Source organism: Falco cherrug, chromosome 1 (assembly GCF_023634085.1).
Source record: "Falco cherrug isolate bFalChe1 chromosome 1, bFalChe1.pri, whole genome shotgun sequence".
Classification (NCBI taxonomy): Eukaryota; Metazoa; Chordata; class Aves; order Falconiformes; family Falconidae; genus Falco; species Falco cherrug.
Genome location: NC_073697.1, coordinates 106,393,084 through 106,412,424, shown reverse-complemented (window position 1 = coordinate 106,412,424; position 19,341 = coordinate 106,393,084). Strand labels below are relative to the sequence as shown.

Genomic DNA, 19,341 nt, shown 5'->3' with positions numbered 1-19,341 from the left:
TCTTTAGTGGGTGAAAGAAGGAAACCCTTTGCTGGTCACAAGACTGCATTCCTCTTTGTAAGCAAGTCTTTTCCTTCTCCTGCACTGCCACTGCTGTGTGGAGCAACAGGGGCTCGCTTCAGCTTCCTTCTGGTGCTGCCGTCTGTGTGAGCTCTCGACCAGCTTTGCAGATGCCATGGGAATAGGGTCCTGCGAGAAGGTTGCTGAGTGGTTTTTTGTGGTTTTTTTTTTTTTTTTTGTTCCTCCTAGGTGTTTCAGTTAAGTTAGCTTCTATTCAGTCTTCCCATTTTGCTGTTGTTTCTAAAGCTCAGGCTGCAGCTTGGTGCTGTACAAAGAGAAGGAGCTTCCCTTTGCTCTGGCTGCTCATCTCTGTTGTGTGTCTCCCCTCTATCCTGAAGCTGTCTTCTGGGGCTGTGCCATGATGCCAGTGGAAATAATTGATCTCAGCTTTAAAACCGGGCTTTTTGAAGGCTTCTTCTGGAAGCCAGTCATGCCCCTGATTTGTGCTGTGCCGTGGTCCTGTGCAAGAATGGTCAGCACAGGAAAGGGGGATGCCTAGGGCAGGCAAGGCATGTGGTGGGAAGGGTGGTCTAGTCATGCGCACCCACCTGCACCTAGGGACTCCGGCTCTGGCACACCTCGTGGTAACGCTGACGTCCCCAGCCACGCAGGGCTTCCAGCACTAGAAATCGTGACAGCTGTGGTTCCGCTTTGTTCACTAATGCAATGCATGTGCTGAGTCAGTGGCATGAGGGTCATCATCATGTGGCTGCCGAGAGCAAGAAGAGTGCTCTGCCAAGTCAGCTCTACCAGTCCTGTCCCCTTCCCCAGTGGGGCTTTTACTGGGAGTCTGGAGTGATCCAGTCTGAAAGAACCGGTGGCTTTTTGAGTGTGCGTCGCGTTTAGATGCGGTGGTGACTTGTGTGGATTCCTGTTGACAAGAAACTGGAAAGCCGTCCTTTGGTGAGTGTTGTTAGTGGAGATCGGTTAGTGGAGAGGGGCTGGGCACTGCAGGGCTTGTGCTGGCAGTGGGAGGGTACGGCCGAGGCACAAGGCAAGCTCTTGCTGCGGGCACGGTTTGACTTCAGCCACCTGACGTCCCTGCTAGCATTCCGCTGAGACAGCCTGGACCTTGCTGCGGGCTGGGGAAGGCTTGGCTGCCTGCGCCCTGCTGAGCTCTCTTTGAATGGTGCCTGGCACTGGTGTGGGTGCTGGGCAGAGGGTGACTAATGGCACTGTGTGCATTTATGTCACTCAGTTCCTCCTTTGACTCTGGTCGTCACAGATTTATTTTGCACGTACTGCAAAATAGAGCTGCTGCTGGCAGCTCCCGAGTTTATCTGCAGGTGTCCAAAGGGTGCTGATGCTGCTCAGTTCCCATTGGGAAAACTGTTTCAGTAATCTCTGGGGCACAGGAGATGGGGGTGCAGCCTCTGTGCTGCCCCGTGCCAGGGCACGCAGCGCACGTAGGGCACAGCAGGACTCGTGCCTATCACCACACGGGTGTGCAGGGATTGTGGGGAGCCCTCTCTGCTGTCTTCAGTTGAACACGGGGGCTTCTTGGTACTACTGGCTGTGATCAGCTGGCCGGCTGGAGCCCGGGGATCGGTTACTGGAGGTGGGAGCAGTGAGCAGCCCCGAGCTGCGCTTGGTCAGCAGCCTTCCTTCTCCTTTCCCTTTCACGTGAGCAGGGCTGATGCTGTGGGTCACGGCATGCTTGTGATGGCACAGGCCAGAGGAGAGTCAAGCACAGAGCTTGGTCACTTGTTTTTGGGGCAAGAGTTGCAGGCTGCAGTCCTGGTCTGGGACCGGGAAGTCAAATTGTCCTGAGACACTTGAAACACATCACAGACGTTACACAAAAAAAATCCACCTCCTTCAAGCTCACAAAGAGCCAAATTCCTGCCCAAATCACCAACTTGGCTTCAGAGCCAAGGCTTTTTGGTCATACTAGAAGATAGTACAATGTGACTTGCAGAAACATCCCTATATTTGCAGAAAGGGAGACCTCCCAGCCACATTTCATGACCGTGGTGTTGTGTTCCAGCCTGCTTTCAGGGGCATCTGCTGCATCATCTGTTGATGCGGTCAGCTGTGTGCAAGAGAGGGGGAGGAATAGATCTTTTGGGTCTCGTGCTGACTACATGGCTTTTAGGGCACTCCCTGTGCTGTCATGTCTGTTCTAATACTATTTTTATTTATATTTTAGTATTTGTAACCGTGTGACCTGATAGCACTTTTAGGCTATATGGAAATCATGGGGGATTTGAGGATGCCTGGTACTAGCTCCCAGTTCTTTGCTTCAAAGATGGGCATGAAAATTAGGAATACAATTTTTCTTTTTTTTACTCTAAGAAGGAAGTGCATCTGTTGGGTAGCATGGAGATGTGCAGCGAGGATCCCCGGTGACTGACTGATTGTGAGCTGCCATGTATCAAATAAATTCACCTGTTTAGAAGCTGCATTCAGAGGCTGGAAAGCTGTGCTAAAGTACAGCATTGCTTGATTGCAATCTTTCAAATTGTTGTGACTTTTCTGTGTGACGTAGATGCCTCACATCTCAGCTGAGACTGAATGCTTTACACCAGATACAGTGTGCATAAGCAAGGATCTAGGAACTGGAGCCATGATTAAAAAGAAAAAAAGGTGTGTGTGTGGAAATGGAAGTCTGTCTTACCTTGATTTGAAGATATAATAAACATTTGGGATAAAATAACTAACCTTGAAACTGGTGTCGGGGGAAATTCTGCATCCAATTTCTTTTCCCCTTTAAAAGTCTGGCCTGATTCTATTGGTGTCCTTCCAGAGACCGCAGGATTTCCAGGATAACTAAGTTCCAAGTAAGAGTCAGGTTTATTTTCACTGGATGTTAGGACAGGACATGTATTTGAAAATGAATTGCTGTAAACTTCTGGGAAATAATAGTTATGACCAAAGAGTGAGATTGAGGAACAATCTTCCTGTGCTAGGTGGAGTTAAATAAAGTTTCTGAGTTATGACAGCCCTTTATGTAAAGAAGCGTGAGGTCTAATTCCACATCTTTGCCTTTCTCTTGCTACACCTAAGCAAACCTTTTCCTGAGGGTGGGGATGGTGAAGGGAAAGCAAAAAGAAAGCCCTGTAGCTAGGATATAGGACTTGAGTCTAAATGTCCAGGACCAGATAGAGCCCAACATCAAAATTAAAGCAGTTCTTGAGTCGTAGGTTCCATTGCTAGAGAATGACTGTTTCCTTCCAGGATTAGAGGTCAGTATATAGCCTTTATGCTATGGAGAGTTGTGAATGAAGAGAGGAGACCAAACCAGGATTCTGGTCCATGCACCAGATGCGTAAGCCTCCAGAAATAACTCTTCCCTCTGGCTGTGGGGAGTGAGCGGGTGGTCTGGCAGCAGCTGTAGGTTCCCCTTTGAAGTGCTGGAGAGCTGCAGTGTGGTGAAGGCCAGGAGATGGTATGGCTTCCTCCCCCGTGTCTGTCCACGCGGCGTTCCTGGGAGCTTCCTTCCTGAGGGTGCCTCTCTCCAAGGCATTGCTACCTGCGAGAGCAGACCGCCTCGGGAGGCTTGAAAAAGCAAAACCCATCGTGGCTGCTGCTTGTCCCCTCCGCTCTGTGTGGCCAGAAGCTGTGCTGTTTTGGGCACAGCGATGGATTTCTGCTGGCCCTCGCCTTGCTGATGAGCTCATGAACTCATTCTCTTGCCTTGTGTAAGGGCAGCTGGCTGATATCCCTGTCTGAGCTATCTGGAGCTGGGAGGGGAATTGCTGTGGGGCCAGGTGCATGCAGCTTGTACGCATTCCACCCCAGGCTGGTGGCCGCTCACCAGAGACGTGCCTGGCTTTGAAACTCCTCTCCCTGTGCGCTTTGTTACAAGGGATGCTGCTGTGCTCTGTGCAAGGAGGCTTTCTTAGGGCTCAGCTGCTGCAAGTGCTGGATTTGGTGCTCGGATGGGAAAGGGTGCAGCTCCTGCCCAAAAATCAGCTTAGCATGGTCTCTATGAGCCTTGGATTTTGGCGTTTGTTTTTTTTCTTCCCCATGGTTTGTCATAGCCTTATGTGCCATAGGAAAGTGCTTGTCAAGGAAAGTGAGTGAAAGACAAGCTGAGGATAAACTTAGTGATGTGACCATTCCCTGGCTACCTTCATGTAATTTGGGCAATGGAAGCTGGCACTGAAAAAAAAACAAAAAACAAACCCAACAAACCAGCACCTTGCAGTGTTGGAGGTGTTGATCCCGGCCACCTATTGCCTGTGTTTGGGCACTGCTGCCTCCATCTCTTTGCAGAAGAGTTGGGGCTGTGCTGTGCGTGAGGGGAAGCATTGCGCAGCAGCCCTCGGGTTCTTTGCCCTGCCACGTAACGAGCAATTCAAATGATGAGCAAGACTACGAGAACCAAAACTGCGTGAGGGAATGGGTTGCCTGGCAGTTTCTGACTGGGATCTTCCTACAGATGAGGTGCATTGGCTGTGAGGGGAAGAGCTTGCAATTAAAACTTCTGGGGTTTCATCAGGAATGAAGACAATAAACCAGCAGCATTTTTCCTCCCACCAGTGCCTGCCCTTGGGCTCAGCTGCCAGACCACCTCCTCGGTGATTTACTGGAACCCAGTAAGGAGGAGGAGAGAGCCCCTGCCAGCAGCTTTGCCTTGTTGTCAAATAAGCTCCAGTTGTGGAAGCTTTAACTAACAGTTTAGTCTACAGTTAGACAGAAATAACACCCAGCTCTTGCTTGGCTCTGAGATCTAGTGATGGAAAGCCTGTCTGCAAGGAGTGAGGACAGGGTGACCTGCCTGATGGAAAGGAATGGGCAGGTTGCTTGCCTGCAGTCACACCACTCATGTTTTTCTTCCAGCTCCTCACTTAGTGTCATCTCGGGGAACCTTGTGGGAAGCTTTGCAGTACAGTCACTTGCCAAGTTCTCCACCGAATTAAACTTTTTGTGGGGTTGAGAACCTGCTGGGTTGCAAAAGTACCCAGGAGCTCACCCATGATTGCTGCCAGGTGGCTGTGGACTTCTCCCTATGCTCTGCAGGGCTGCCTTTTGTAGCTGGTGGTCTCTGGCAGAGTACTTCATGTTCTCCCAAGCTGTGCTTTTCCTTTGTAGGGGTAACGACAAGGAGTTCTTTGCTGAAGACCTTACCTGGTCACCCTTGTTAGTGCTCCCTGACCATCACCTCCCCTTTTCTTCCCAGCTCCTGAATGTGTTAGCATAACCTTAAACTTTAGTCAGTTTTATTTCTCAGCCCAGGTGCAGCCTGGAGTTTGCAGCTTCTCTTCCAGCCCCCTGGAAAGCTGTCTGGGGGCTTTTCTCTGGCAGGCACAGGTTTGCTGAACAGATTAACTCTCCCCTCACAGCTCAGCCATGGGACATGTCCTTTCTCTCCGGTGGCACCCTCACGGCTCTGAGTCACTTTTCTGTGTGCAAGTTCAAATGTTCCTGGCCTCTTGGTTTGGCAGGATGCCCAAGTACAAGAAGAGAGTCACTTTGCCCTTACAAATCAAGTTTTCAGTTAATTATCTGTTTACTTGGATGGAGCGTGTCCTTGTGTGTTGGGAAGATAATCTTGTGATGTGGACTAGGGTCAGAGGAGTTCGGAGCTTTGGCAGAGCAGCAGGAGGGAGGGAGTGATGGGTGGCTCCCCAGGGGAAGGACAGGGGACGTACGGCTAGTCGGGTGCTTGAAGACTGGGTGCTCATCCTTGAGCTACCGTGGACTGTGGGTATGGCCGTGGGCAAGTCACAAGTCACTTAAACTCTGCCTTGGCAAGTGGAAAGGAGTAATTCAAGAAGGTGGAAGTTAAACCAGGGAGGATAGCGGAGGGGACTGGGAAGCTAGAGGCCTGAAAAGGGGTGAATAGTAAATCCAATCTGCACGTGGAGGTGGGCAGTAAATCAGAGCATTCAGCATTTGTGTTGTAACGACCTGAGGGATGCTCACGGAAGTACCATGCCACAGTCCTGCCCTGTGGTTTATAAGCACAGCAGTAGGTCTGGGGCATTGTATCATCCTGTGGAAAGGAGGGAGAAAGCCCCAGATGTGTGGGGTGATTGAGAGAGTGAGGTCTTTCCCCACTAATGGCTGTGTGGTGAGTAAGGGCTTTAGTAAAGGCTGGCCATGAGTCCCTGGTGAATTTCTCTGGGCTGTTAGTAGGAGCCAGGTTGGGCTCCCTGGCTGGAACGTGGGGCTGCTCCAATAGTGCTGGCAGAGGGAGAGCAGAAATCACCGCTGATGATGGATCAGCGTGGATGCAATGGGAATGGAAAAGCTTGGTGGGCCAGTGAGATACCTCAGGATGCAAAAGGATCTCACATTATTGTGATGCAAAGCCTCTGTTTCCAAAGAGTTGTTGGGCTGCCTTGTGCTTGTAAGACTAAATGCATAGTGAAAAAGCATAGTCTGGACGGCTCTTAATGCTCTTTGGTCTTCTGTGGCACTGTGTGACTGCTGGTGTTCATTTTTCTTTGCTTACAGTGCCTCTGACCATCATGGGGGGTGCTGCCATGGAACAAAACATCTCCCCTGCCAACAGCCCTGCGCAGCAAGACTCGCTCTTCAGCATGATGGACGTGTTTCTCATCTCGCTCATCACCGGGCTTTTTACGTACTGGTTCTTCTTCCGCAAGAAAAAAGAGGAAGTCCCAGACCTCCCCAAAATGCAATCAGTGTAAGTAACAACTCTCAGGCAGCACGGGGTGAGTGTAGCTTTGTGTCTTGCTTACGGTAGGTCCTTGGAGGTTTTGCAGGAGGCTCAGTTGGATTGTAGGAGGTCCGCAGGCGAGGGGACTTGGTCCCAAAGTGCATTTCCCTCCCCTCACGTTTCTCGTGAGCTGTGTGTTCACTTCACAATGCAGAAATCCCCATGGAAGATCCAGGCTGCAGTTCTGCCTTATCCCACGGTGTGGCCCAAATCAGCAATTTGGAGTTTCCCAAGCGAGGCAGAAAAGCCTCTGGCTGTACTTCAAAACTCTTAAGGATTGCTTTGGCTGTTCTATGTGTTTTCTGATAAAAGTCATATTTAGATAAATCTGAGGAAAGGTGGACTTGCTTCTAAGCAGATTTCTTATCACAAATCTTACCTACTTTTAGCTATGAAGAAAAGAAATAGTTTTGGGGAGCTGGGAGGTAGTTCCTGGGCATGAGCTGCGTGGCAGCTCTTGTGAGACTTGCTTGGCTTTGATGCCAGGTTACTGCAGCAGCAGCAGACTAGGTTTGGAGAGGGAGAAGTCCTTCTTCCACCCTGTCTTCTGCAGAGGGTTTAGGGCCAGGAGCGAGCCCTGTTGGTGGAGATCTGTGTGCATTTAGTTCCTTATCTCTGTCACATACCAAACTTAACGTCAGTTTTCTGCTGGACTTTTTAGCTCATTCTTTGTTTCCTCTGGGGCATTGGTAAGAACACTAAACAGAGGTCTGAAACCCACTGCAGCAGAGAACTGGTGGGAATTGGTGTTGTGCAGCACCTTTCCCTTCAGTCTCCTGGGATCTGATCCCTGTGTGGGTACGGTTTGCCCTTGGGAGAAAGCCAGCCTTAGCCCAGCTCTGTGTTTTCCGTTCCTTTGCAGAAGGTAACCACACAACAAAGGTCAGCCCTCTGGGATTTAATGCTGGCTGCAAATTCACTGTAGAGCCCCCCAGTCCTGAGCGGATGGTTCTTGAGGCCATGCCATGAGGATGGGGAAAGCAATGTCTGGCTGCTTGCGGTAGGTTCCAGATTTAATGCATACAGTTGCACCAGCACGGTGTCCTGTGAGGTGGGTCTCTCCCTGTGGCACTTAGTGGGTGCTGCTCTGGCAGGAGATACGTCTCAGTCCTTCATTTCAAGTGTTACAGCCCATTGTGGAAAGAAGCTGTGGCAGGACCTGTCTGTAGGCTGCTCAGATGAGGATGTTTGGTGATAAGCCAAGGCATATCAGCAGGGAATTGATGCTTCTGTTACCCTGTGTGTGAAAGCTAAATCAAACGCAGCAAGCCGTTGTAGGTCTGTTATTTCTACCTTTGTGGGTAACGCTGCTTCCAGTTTTCAGGGCTTGTCATCCAGTGTTTGTGGTGTAATTCAGGTCATAACTGAAAAGGAGCAGGTTCAGCCTCATCATTGCTGCTTTGGTCAGATCATGACCCTCTCCTCTGGTGGCAGAGCCCTCTGCTTGAAGGCAAGCCTGGGATGCCAGGTCTGTTGTGAAATCCCTGGGTAATGGGAGGAGTAGCACACAGCTGAGAGCAAACTCGCAGGCAGGCTGCATGCACTGGTGTTGCGGGAGGGTGGAAAGTACGTTTCCTGGCTGGGAGAGTTTCAAAAGGAAGAAGTGTCCCTGGCTGTGGTACCTTGTGCAGACGGGTGCACATGTGGCTGGTACAGCCTGGCTTTCTGTGCCTCCTTGGCTTTACCTTGGGAATTTTTTTTATTGGATCAGTCGGATACTTTCCCCCTTGTGCCTGCAGGATGCTGTGCGTATCAGTGCCTGCAGTTGCGTCTGGAAATCGTAACGAGAACGGCTGCGCTGCGCTGAGAGCTAAGCCAGCTGGAGAAATGGCACTATCAATCTGAAATTAGATCCCAACATGGCACAGACTGACTCAGAGAGCTCCCGTGCTCGCTGTCCTTGTGACTGTTTCCACCCATCACGTGCAGCTCTTCCAGAGGCTGTCGTGACCTTGCGGAGAAGCCACGCTGCGGAGAAGCTTTCAGACTCCCCCCGGGTGTGTGTTCCCACCGTGTCCTGCTGCAGGACCTCAGCATGTGCGCTTCCCTCTGAGCGTGGCTGGAGGTTTTGGCTTTGAGCTGACTCACAGACATTCTGCCTGTGGGGTCTGTGCTGCCTTCTCCACCTGCGTGGGAGACTGCTGGCGAGGAGCACTGTGCAACTGCTCCCTGCCAGAGCTGTGGTAGAGCAGCACCTCCTGTCACTGATAACCAGGGCAGAGGGACAAGGTTGCTCCAGACCTTGTCTGACACAACTGCATTTTGGAAAAGTGACAGCCAGGCAGGTGAAGAGTGAGAATTTTTCCCCATACGTTTAGCCTGACCCTGTTGCAGCCCTGCTGTGGTCGTTGTGGCAAGCTGGTCTTGCCACAAAATTCAGGTGCCGTACCGGAAAAGATTTCCTGTATCCTTCCCAAGATGTAGCTGTTACCAACACTTAACAACATCAGATGTTTTTCTTCTGTAGCCAGTGAGATTTTCAGTTTTCAAAGTCAGCAATGAATTCTAAGGATGTCCAGGAGCTGAGATCTGCACCCGGCGTTGTGGATGTGTGGTGCGGTGTGGATGCAGTGTGGACCCATAAGCCAAGGCTGTGGTTGGTGGCACATCCATCCTCCGGGACAGAGACGGCAACTTCCTGCAGCTTTTGTTGTTTTCTGGGATACTTGGCACCAGGAGGGAAATGGGTGGGGAAAACAAGCTTGTTCAGCCTCGGATTTCCTTTCCCTCCTGTCATCCTTGAGTCTGGGGTGGAATTTCCTTTGTGATAAACAAGCAAATCTGTAAGATACAGGATCGTGCTGTCAGCCACTGCCTGTGGCTAGCTGGATATAGCAAGGTGGCCCGTGGGCAAGCCTGTCTGCAGGCAGGGAAGCTGTCCCAGACCCATAAAGGCAGAGAGCCCTCGGCAGGGCTGTCTGCAGCTGAAGTGGAGAGCCTTGACCTTCAGAGGCATCACTTTTTTTCTTCAGTATGCTCTTCGCAGCTCTGCCTTGACTTGCCAAACTGTCCTGAACTGCTTTATCGGATGGTGTTGGGTGATGATTTCTGTTGTGTCACTTTGGCCCCCAACTTCAGCCTTGGAAGACTGGAGGGGGGAAATGCTGAACAGCAATTCAGACATCACGATGGCTGCTGCTTTAATGGGTTTGCTTGCAACGTGGCAGAGTGCAAGCAGCGTCGCTGACCTGAATGCAGCGTCCAGCACCTTGGTGACCCTCCTGGGGTTTTCGGGAGCTGCTGCTGAGCAGCACGTCTTGATCAAACCACATCGGCACAGCAGGGTCTGCAAAGGAAATGCTGCTGCTGCAGCTGCCCGTGGTTGTGGAAGAACAGTTGCATGGTCCAGGTACCTTGTTCTGGATGGCACCTGGGCTGGGTTCACCCTACGTGGCTCCACCAGTCTGCATGGCTCGGGAAACGTCACGATCTTGCCCTGACGATGCATCTCTGGGTTCAGACATGGTTCAGGCGCTTGCTGACCCCTCACCCTTACAGCCAAGTGGAGCTGGTTTCCTGCCTGAAGCCCCCAGAGAAGGAGCAGAGTCCAGCACATGCAGAGGTTGCCCACGTACAAGATGTCCTGTACCTGTGTTGTGTAACACATGCGTGCGTGGGGCAGGCCAGGATACCGCCGACTGAGGGTCGCCTGCATTTTGACCATTTTTAGACTTAATTGAAACCACCAGACCAGCCTTCCCGCAGCCTGCCCTGCAGATGTCATTAGGGAGAATGGCTCTCGATTGCCATGCAGCCGTGGCCACCACGCTTCCTCGCAGGGGTGTTGCTGGGGAAGGCACTAATTTATTTTTATTCTTCACCTGTACCTCCTCTGCCTGTTGCTCAATCACAGATTTCTTTCCTTTCTCATGTACCCGCTCCAGAGTTGTGCAGAATGTTGCCCCGGGGAGATGCAGGCGAGACGGCAATTGGTATGCTGGGTGTCACCCCCTCCCTTGTCCCCCCGTCTTTAACATTGTCTGGGGCAGAAATTGGCTTATCTCTGTTCTTCAGCTATAGAGAAATCCGTTCCCTGGTGCTTGTAGGGCTTCCTGTGGCAGGAATTGCTCCAGCTCCTTAGGCTGATTAGCTCTTTGCTGCCTGCGTGTGTGTTAGAGACAGAGAGACCATCTCTAATTTAATTTAATAGGATCCTGAAGAGAACAAACTCCTTTGAGCTGCCTGCGTAATGGCACTGCCATAGTTACCCGTAGCGTTGCTCACGCAGTGTCTGGAATCATTTCATTCAGCTACAGCATTGACTGTTGTGTTTTTTTGTTTTGTTTTTGTTTTTTAAAAAAGAATATATATAAAAGCAGCTGTGATATAAACAGTTTCCAAGGTAACAAGGCTGGGGGAGGGTTTTGTGTCCCATCACGGATGGGAGAGGGACGTGTGCTGCGGAGGATCCTGGGAGGTTTCATTCTCCACTCCTAATTCCTTTCTGCCACTGCTGCCAGATGTTGCAGTTTCTCAGGACTGTGCGGATCCACTTGGTAACTTCCAAAGCCCCGCCACCAGGATCCGAGCGAACAGGACCATTCCTGCTATGACCTGCGCCGGGACCTTTTGTGCTGGCTCCCTTCTCTTTAACAAAAGGCTGACGCTTGGCTTTAATGCCCAGGAGGAGCAGAATGGAAAGGGCAGTGTGTGTGTTGCTCCAGAGCTAAGTTAGATCCGTCCCCCCCACACCTCCCCTCGCCGACAGACACGGCTGCCCTGCAATTCTTTGTCTGCCTCTTCCCTGCCCCGGCCATGGGCTGCGTGTACTCGGCCCCCGCAGAAGAGGCGGCTGCGGCGAGGTGAGTTAATCTGCCCGGTGGGCAGGTGGGGTTGCTCTGACTCAGAGGGGCTCTCCTGCTGCCCCAAAGCTGGGTGAAATGGGGCGCCTCTCCCTTCTGGGGCAGGAGGAGAAGGAAAGGGAGATGCTCTCCTTGGAGGCAGGCTGCTCCAGAGGAGATCCTGCCGGCGGCGCTCGGTTTCTCTGCAGCCTCCAGGCTACGTTCTCAGTCCTGGATGTACCTGTACTTTTGGAAGGAAAGCCACGGGCATGGGAGCTTTCTGAAGGAGAGGTGTTCAGCTGAGATGGGGACTTTGACATTGTTGCTGAGCTGTTGGGAAATCCCTTCCCTCTCCTTTCTCCTGAAGTCAAAGTGACAGAGAGCCCTGGGAGTTGCTTGGGCTGCAGGCTCTTACCAAGGGTGGGCAATCTGTATGAGCTAAAGACTTACTCCAACAAGGGAGCTAATCCCCTTTCCTCCAGACATCGCTTCTTCTAACTCTCTTAGTCGCTACCCTGAGCTATTGAAGGTGTAAGAGCAGTCGTTGCTGAAAACGCACTTTCTTTTCTGAGTTTTTTTGGTGGAGCAGTGAAAATGAGTGTCGTTTCTGTCTTTGACATCTGTGCATTTTTGCGGCTTGGATTCTCAAGCCACCCTGATGAAGCAATTTTGGGGAGTTGTGTAGCCTTTTTTCAAAAGCCAGACTCATTATTTCTTCTGTGTCTGAGCCACAGACTGTTCTCTGCCACAACACTTCAGTGCAGGGTTGCCTCCTTTGAAAATGGATGAGCTCCATGTGCTGCACCCTTTTCTCTTCCAAAGGGAGCTTGCTGAAAGGATCTAAATTTTTTTTCTTCCTCCTTTTAAAAGAAGCGTTTTGTTTAGCGCTTGACCCAACAGTTATTTTAATTGGATCTCATTTACAGAGGGCAGTAAACCAAAGAGGTTCACCAGGGAGCCAAAAGCGAAGTGAGAGCTGAGCCTTGTGAGCAGGCTGGGGGGGCAGCTCTCCTGAGCCCCTGTCCTGGCAGTAGCGTGGGCAAGCCTGGGGCGGCTCTCTTAAGATGCTTGCGATATCCCTGGTCCCAACAGGGGACAAATGACAACATGGGGAGACTGTTAGCTGCTGAGAGAGCAAGGTCAGGGGTGTGAAGCAAGTCTCTCCTGGGAGCACAGCTGCCTTGGGTAGGGTTTGCTCATCTTCCCTGCGTGCTGTATGAAACTGTTGGTGCTTGGAGCTGTCAGGCACCGTTACGGAGCATCTTGATACTTTTGGGTAGAAAGGCGTGCTTAAAAACATGCTTTACGGCATGTCCCCCACCCTGCTCTCCGTGTGTGCTCTGCAAAGGCTCCAGCACATCCACAGAGATCCCTCCCTCTGGGCTGCAGAGTTTAGGAAACTGTTAGTGAGCTCTGCACATTCTCATGTGGGCTGGAGCCAAAACCATTTTTTTTTTTTTTTTTTTTTTTGTTGCCTGGAGGCTTCTGTCTTCCCACAGGAGACCCAGCCTTGCATTCTTCCATTGTGAAAGAGAAATGGGAACGGGTCCCACGTCCCTCCTCCCTGCTACCAAAGCCCCAGTGGGGAAGACAGCGAGTGAGCTCCTGGCACTTGTCCTCCTGCCTTCAGAAGCCCCAGCACCTAATCTGACTGTAGCTAGAGCCGCCTCTGCTTGTGAGGCTCCCAGGGTCCCCAGGGCTGGGTGGCTTTCACGCAGTGACACCAAAAGCCTTAGGTGTGCTTAGGATAGCAGAGCTCTTCTGGCTGTTATCCTATATAGCTATAGCGTGCATCTCCGCCTTGATGTTCTGACGCTGCTGTGGTTTGCTGCTCTTCTGAGCTAGAGAAATCCTCCGTGCAATAATGCAAGCGCTTTTTGTGCTGGAGATGGAAACCCTGGTGTGGGAAGGAGCCCGGTGGGAGCTCGGCAGGCAGCGGTTGTCTCGCTGGAGGCTCTGTGGGTCTGATCAGCTGCGTCTGTCTGCTCTGCAGGGCTCTCTAGCTCTGGGACTTGTGTCTAGCACGCTGTTTTGAGGTCAAAAGAGCTGGTTTTTAGCCCCATCTGATTTCAGGCTTGGGGAATCTGCCCTGGGGAATCTGATCCTCTGCCTGTCCGCTGTGGTGGGGGAAGCAGGGAGCTCTTAGTTCCCTTCTCTCCCACCCTGCTTGGCCCCTGCCATTTATCCTGAGACCTGCTCTTGGATCGTAGCTCTGTGAGATCCTTGTAACGTGCTCAGCTGTGAAACCTCTCAGAGCAGTTGATAAAGGTTTCCTGACACCTGGGGCTGAGTGCCTGGGCTTTGCCTGGGGGAGGATTTACTGAGGGAGGTAGATCTTTTTCCCTCTGCTCTGTGGTGGTGTGCAGAGAAGCCCTGCAGCTGAGCGACCGGCATCCCTGGCACAGGGTCGATAAGGGTGGTCGATGGGCACTCTCACCGCTTTGGGCAGCCTCCCTGAGATCTGGGAGCCACTTCCCCCCCCCACTTGCTTATTCCTGACCTTAAAGAACGAACGTGCTCATCTGAAAGGAGGTTCCTCCTGTCTTTCAGAGCAGCTCCAGTGAGAGACAGCAGCTTCATTGAGAAGATGAAGAAGACGGTAAGCTCCTCGCTTTGGCTGTGCGGGGTGCTGGGAAGGTGGGGGAGCTCCCGTCCTTCCCAGTTTCCTCTGGTGACTGTCTAGCTGTCAGCAGGGGGGACTGGTTTGGATACAGACACGTCTGCTGCGAAGAGCATCAAGAGGAAGGCTGCGTGGGCAGGCAGGAATAGCTCTTTCAGTCTATGCCTCAGAGTTGTTCTTAAGAGAAAAAATTGAAGTGAAAATTTGTGCAAAAAGAAAAAAATAATATGAGATCAAAGTCAGGGGGGGAAATGGCAGAGGCTTTAAAGTCATTGGCTGGCAGTTGTTTATCTGCGTGGTTGATTCCCAAACTGACTCGCTCTGAAGTGGGAATTGTCGTACGCAGAACTAGCAGCTTTTGACTCTGCTGGACTGAACTCAAGAGGAAGCAGAGGAAGAAGCAAGGGCTGGCTATATTTTCTGGTTTACTTCAAAGTAGCTGGCTGGTGGCGGAGTGGGAGCTGCAGTGCTTAGGCACTTTCCCAAAGCTTAGGCAAGTTTGCTTTCTCATCCAGGGAGTTCCCTGTTCCCAGGAGTCACAATGCAGCCTTAAGGTTGAGAATAAATCTTGAGGCTTTATTCCTTGCTTTGGGTTTTTGTCTGACCTGAGTCACCCCTCTTGAGACTGACAAGAGTCATGTTCTTATTAACAGCTTAGCCTCGAGTTTTCTGCCACGCATCCAGCGTGGAGCCCCGTACAAGTGCAGACTCCTAGTTGCCTTTAGGTTGCAGGCCAGGGCTCCTGATCCGAGGCGTTTCCTTTGTCTCTGACAAGATGTGCTTTGTCTGTGCGTTTACCAAAGAAGTAATCACCATTTAACAGGGATTTCTCTTTCTCCCCAGGGGCGAAACATAGTGGTTTTCTACGGTTCCCAGACAGGTACAGCAGAGGAGTTTGCCAATCGTCTCGCCAAAGATGCTCATCGCTATGGCCTCAGGGGCATGGCAGCGGATCCAGAGGAGTATGACTTGGTAATTTATCCATGAACGGCTGCAGGATAGATAACATCCTTTTAACGTCCCCTAAAAAAACCCAGAAAGAAAGATGCTGGAGAAGGAACAGTTGCCCTTTTAGTAGCGTCAGTTAGTGGAGAAAAGATCAGCTTGAAAGATGCAGAGACAGGCTTGGTCCTTGCCATTCTACAGATATGGAGCAAACACTGCAACATGACTGAAAGAGGAGGGTAGTCTGGAGTCTTGGGAGTTGCGAGTCATCCACAGGCAGCATGAAGCTTGCTCCATATTCCTTCTGAAGTCAGCATTGGTCCCATACTGCTGTGGTCTTGGACAGAGGCACTGGCATTGTGTTCTCCAGAGTGAACAACGATCCTGGTCCCTCAAAGCCTTGTACAGAAAATCTTACCACTTTTCAGGTGGGGTAGAAACATTGAATTGCAGTCCAGTGAGGGTGGTTAGCTATATTTCCCCTGCCATTTCGGGTGGGTTTGGCCTTTCCCAACCCCTTTTGTAATCAGCTGTTTGACATTGCGTGTGCTCTGTTCTGCCCACCAGAGGTAGCAGCATTGTAGAAACAGGTTTGCTCTATAACTACGTTGTGGGATCCTTGACGGTTTATTCTTTCCTTTGGTTGCAGTCGGACCTGAGTCGCCTCTCTGAGATCGACAAGTCCTTAGCTGTGTTCTGCATGGCCACTTACGGCGAGGGTGACCCCACAGACAACGCCCAAGACTTCTATGACTGGCTGCAGGAGGCTGATGCTGACCTGTCAGGTCTCCGATTTGCAGTAAGTGCCTCAATTCCAGTCTGCTGCATTTGAGCAGGAAAGTCACAAGCCCTCCAGTGTTCCTGCACAGGGCTTGGGTAAAGGCACAACGTGATGCCTATGCCTTGTGCGCCTGTGTCAGATGTGGTCCCTATTGTCTTCCTCCCCGGGCTTCATGGACACTTGCAAACGCATATCTGGGGGCTTTAAATGCGAATGTCTGAGTACTCTCTCCACTCTCTAAATCACAAGGGTTTGCTGGTAATGTCTTGCCACAAACAGCCCAGCAGGCATTGAATGTGAGGTCTGTAAATGAGTTACAGGCGGCTGCTGCTGTTCAGAAGCTAATTGAGCAGCCCTGGGCCAGATCTACTCCCGCAAATTAAATCACTTGGAGGAGCGTATAGCTCTTTTCCTGTGCTGAGCTGAATAATTGGCTGAGATACAGCCACCTCACCTAAACGCCGGCCAAATTCCTTAGGCAGCATAATAATTGCAAATGAGGAGAAAATCCACTGCTGGAGATGTTAAGCTGCTCTGTATAAAAGCAGTGAGCAAACATTTGCCGAGTGGTTTGTGGGAGGCAAGGGACAGCAACTGGTCTGCAGGCAGCCCAGGCTTTTACTGGTCCCTGGAGGGGATGGTGTGGGCAGCTCTTGTGTGTGCATCCTCGTGATGTGCCCGGGATGGCTCGGCGGAGTTGGTGGTGCCTGCTGACCAGGCGTTCTCCAGTGGTAGATACTTACTCAAGGTCCACAAAGAGCTGGTGAGGAGCTGGGCTAGGTCTTGCTGTCTGTCTTCAGCATCCTTTGCTGGGTGATACTGGCCAGAGAGTGCCAACTGGATGGGAAAAGTCCAGCCTCTGCTTCTCCATGCTCATTGGTGTTCCCTTCCAGGTCTTCGGGCTGGGGAACAAGACTTATGAGCACTTCAATGCCATGGGGAAGTATGTGGACAAGAGGCTGGAGGAACTTGGAGCCCAGCGCATCTTTGAACTCGGGCTGGGAGATGACGATGGCAAGTAAGTGGCTTGGCTTGAAGGGCTGGTCAGAGCAGGCTAAAGCATTGTGCAAAGGAACTGGGCATGGAGTTGGCTCTACTACTAGGACAGAAATAAACCCCACAGGCTGGCTGTGGGATCTGACATGTCTTCAAGTGTGTGTGTCTGTCTGCTCTCACCCACAATCGGATCCCTGTACACCTAAGACTATCCTAGGGGATCTTGTGTCTGGGAAATCCCACGTTAGTTTTAAATGACCATAGTTATTACTTGAGGAAGTTTTGCAGCCTCCTCTGCCTTTACTCCTGCTGCTGGAGCTCTGTTGTTAACCTAACCTGCATGGATAAACCCACCCATCCTTGTGGAGGGGGCAAACTCTGTCTCCTTGTGAACTGTTGGTTTTATGGTGGAAGGCAGCAATTTTCCGACTTGGACGATGTTTGGTTGGTTTTTTATGGGGTTTTTTTTGGACCTTTGCTCACCTGAGCACCCTGTGGGTAGCACGTTTAGCACGTGGGAAATTACATCGGCCTGTGGCTTTGCTTCTAAAGGGCTGCAAGATCTGATGAGAGGGATGTGCTGTATGTGGGAGGCTCTGAGCCCAGAAAAATAAGCATTGCCGTGGTGGAATCTGCCTTTTAGGAAGGTGACCTGAAGCCAGGAGTGGGCAAGGGGCAAGTGGGTTGGTTAAAGACAGAGCCTGAATAACAAAGCCTTCCTTGGCAGACCTGGTGAAGGAAGGAGTGGCTGGTATAGCAACAGTTCCCTCCCACCCACTTAGTGCTCTGAAGATGCTCTCATGATCTGTGGGGATGTGGAGGTACCCAGACCACCTGGGTCCAAAGGCAGATGCCTTTTCCCACCGTGAAGGGAGGAGTCTGTAGGGATCTCAGGTGGCTCCTCAGGGAATGCCCCTTTGTTCCCAGCTGGGGCCAGGTTATTGAATCTTTCTGTTGCCCTGGTTAGCCTGGAAGAAGACTTCATCACCTGGAGGGAGCAGTTCTGGCCAGCAGTGTGTGAGCACTTCGGGGTGGAGGCTACAGGAGAAGAGTCCAGGTGAGTACGGCAGCAAATTCTTTAGGTGCCAGAGAGGCTGCCCACCTCTGGTGGCTGTGCCATCAGCCCTGAGCTGCTGTCCCCTGTCCCGTGTGCTGCCTCCCCTTCCGGACCTGGGAGGGCGTGTGTGAAGTAGAGCAGTGAGCCGGGCTGTTCGGACTGAGCCCATCCTGGTGCGGGTTTGGACCTAGCTCTGGATTTCTGTTCTGAGTGGGGATGTGATGGGTTTGGTTCCTTCGTGGGTGGCTTTGCTGGGTTGCGATGCTCCCCGTGAAGCTGAGGTTTCCTTTTCATTTGGGCTTCCTGCACGGTCTGCCTGATCCCTCGTGTCTCCAGAGGGGCAAATGGATGGAAGATGCATTTGTTCTTGAACTGCAGCAAGTCCAGCAAAGCAGATGATGGTTCCAGGTGTACCGTGTGATTTCCAGTTTGACTTTATCTTTTTTTTTTTTTTTTTTTCCCCTCTCCTCCCCCAGCATCCGCCAGTATGAGCTGGTGGTGCACACCGATGTTAACATGAACAAAGTCTACACCGGTGAGATGGGCCGCCTCAAGAGCTATGAGAACCAGAAGCCGTAAGTGCCGAACCACCCTGGGCAGGGTACACGTGGGCCAGGCTTTGGCTGATGGATCCTGGATGTTTCTAACGCCCCCGGCTATGCAGGCAGTGTCATTTCTGCAGTGCAGCCATGTGGCCGGCCTCTGCCCAAGAGAGACGGGCTCCAGTCCCCATTGGGACTCTCTGAGATTCCCCGGTTACTGAAGCAGCGAGGAGATGGCTGTGTTTGTGTGTGCCCTTTGGCGGGTACATTTGCAGCAGCTGTCCTGAGGTCACTCAAAGCCTTTCCTTGCCCGGGGTGGGGTAGCTAATGCATGATGGTCACTTGCAGTATTGCTGTGGGATGATTAGCTGTATAAATTAATTCCAACCTGAAATATTTCGCTGGGATGTGATAGTCCCTCCGATCTACTTTTGAGTCATGTATTCTTAATGGGACAGAAGCTGTTGACTGCTGAGCTCTGCTTAGAAGGAGATTTGTTTTCTGTGCCAATGTGGCAGCAGCATAATCATAATTTGGTTCCTGCTGTAGTGTGCTTTGAAAGAGAAAGAGGACAGCCCTCTGCTCAAATCCTGGGAACTGGCTCTGGAGACAGAGGGAGCACACCTGGATACAGCTGTGAGCCTGCAGGAGAGTAACCCAGAGGGTCCTTGTCTTTCCTTCCAGACCATTTGATGCCAAGAACCCCTTCCTGGCCCAGGTTACAGAGAACCGCAAGCTGAATGAGGGTGGAGAGCGACACCTTATGCACCTGGAGCTGGATATCTCTAATTCCAAAATCAGGTAGCTTGCCATGGGAGACTGCTTCTCTGTTTTCACAGGAGCAGTCTGCATCAGGAGCAAAGAACAAGGATGTGGCACTGGCCTCATCCCACCCTTCAGAAGGGGACCTTGTTCTCATAATTACTTA

General features: G+C 51.5%; 1 protein-coding gene across 6 annotated transcripts in view; it reads left to right on the top strand.

Moving 5' to 3' along the window:
* Positions 1 to 19,341, top strand: part of LOC102057066 (NADPH--cytochrome P450 reductase) — a 31,340-nt gene that overhangs the window by 6,583 nt on the left and 5,416 nt on the right. For 3 of the 6 annotated variants that reach the window (XM_055715316.1, XM_055715321.1, XM_055715328.1), the window contains 8 exons: positions 6,466 to 6,658; positions 14,023 to 14,071; positions 14,936 to 15,064; positions 15,687 to 15,836; positions 16,712 to 16,836; positions 17,782 to 17,871; positions 18,348 to 18,446; positions 19,098 to 19,214. In XM_055715316.1, coding sequence (XP_055571291.1) covers positions 6,480 to 6,658; positions 14,023 to 14,071; positions 14,936 to 15,064; positions 15,687 to 15,836; positions 16,712 to 16,836; positions 17,782 to 17,871; positions 18,348 to 18,446; positions 19,098 to 19,214 — 938 coding nt within the window. In that variant the 5' untranslated portion in view covers positions 6,466 to 6,479. Of the gene's footprint in view, positions 1 to 812; positions 964 to 6,465; positions 6,659 to 9,580; positions 10,041 to 11,144; positions 11,494 to 14,022; positions 14,072 to 14,935; positions 15,065 to 15,686; positions 15,837 to 16,711; positions 16,837 to 17,781; positions 17,872 to 18,347; positions 18,447 to 19,097; positions 19,215 to 19,341 lie in introns of those variants that run through there. The other 3 variants (XM_055715338.1, XM_055715307.1, XM_055715345.1) reach the window with 3 other exon arrangements.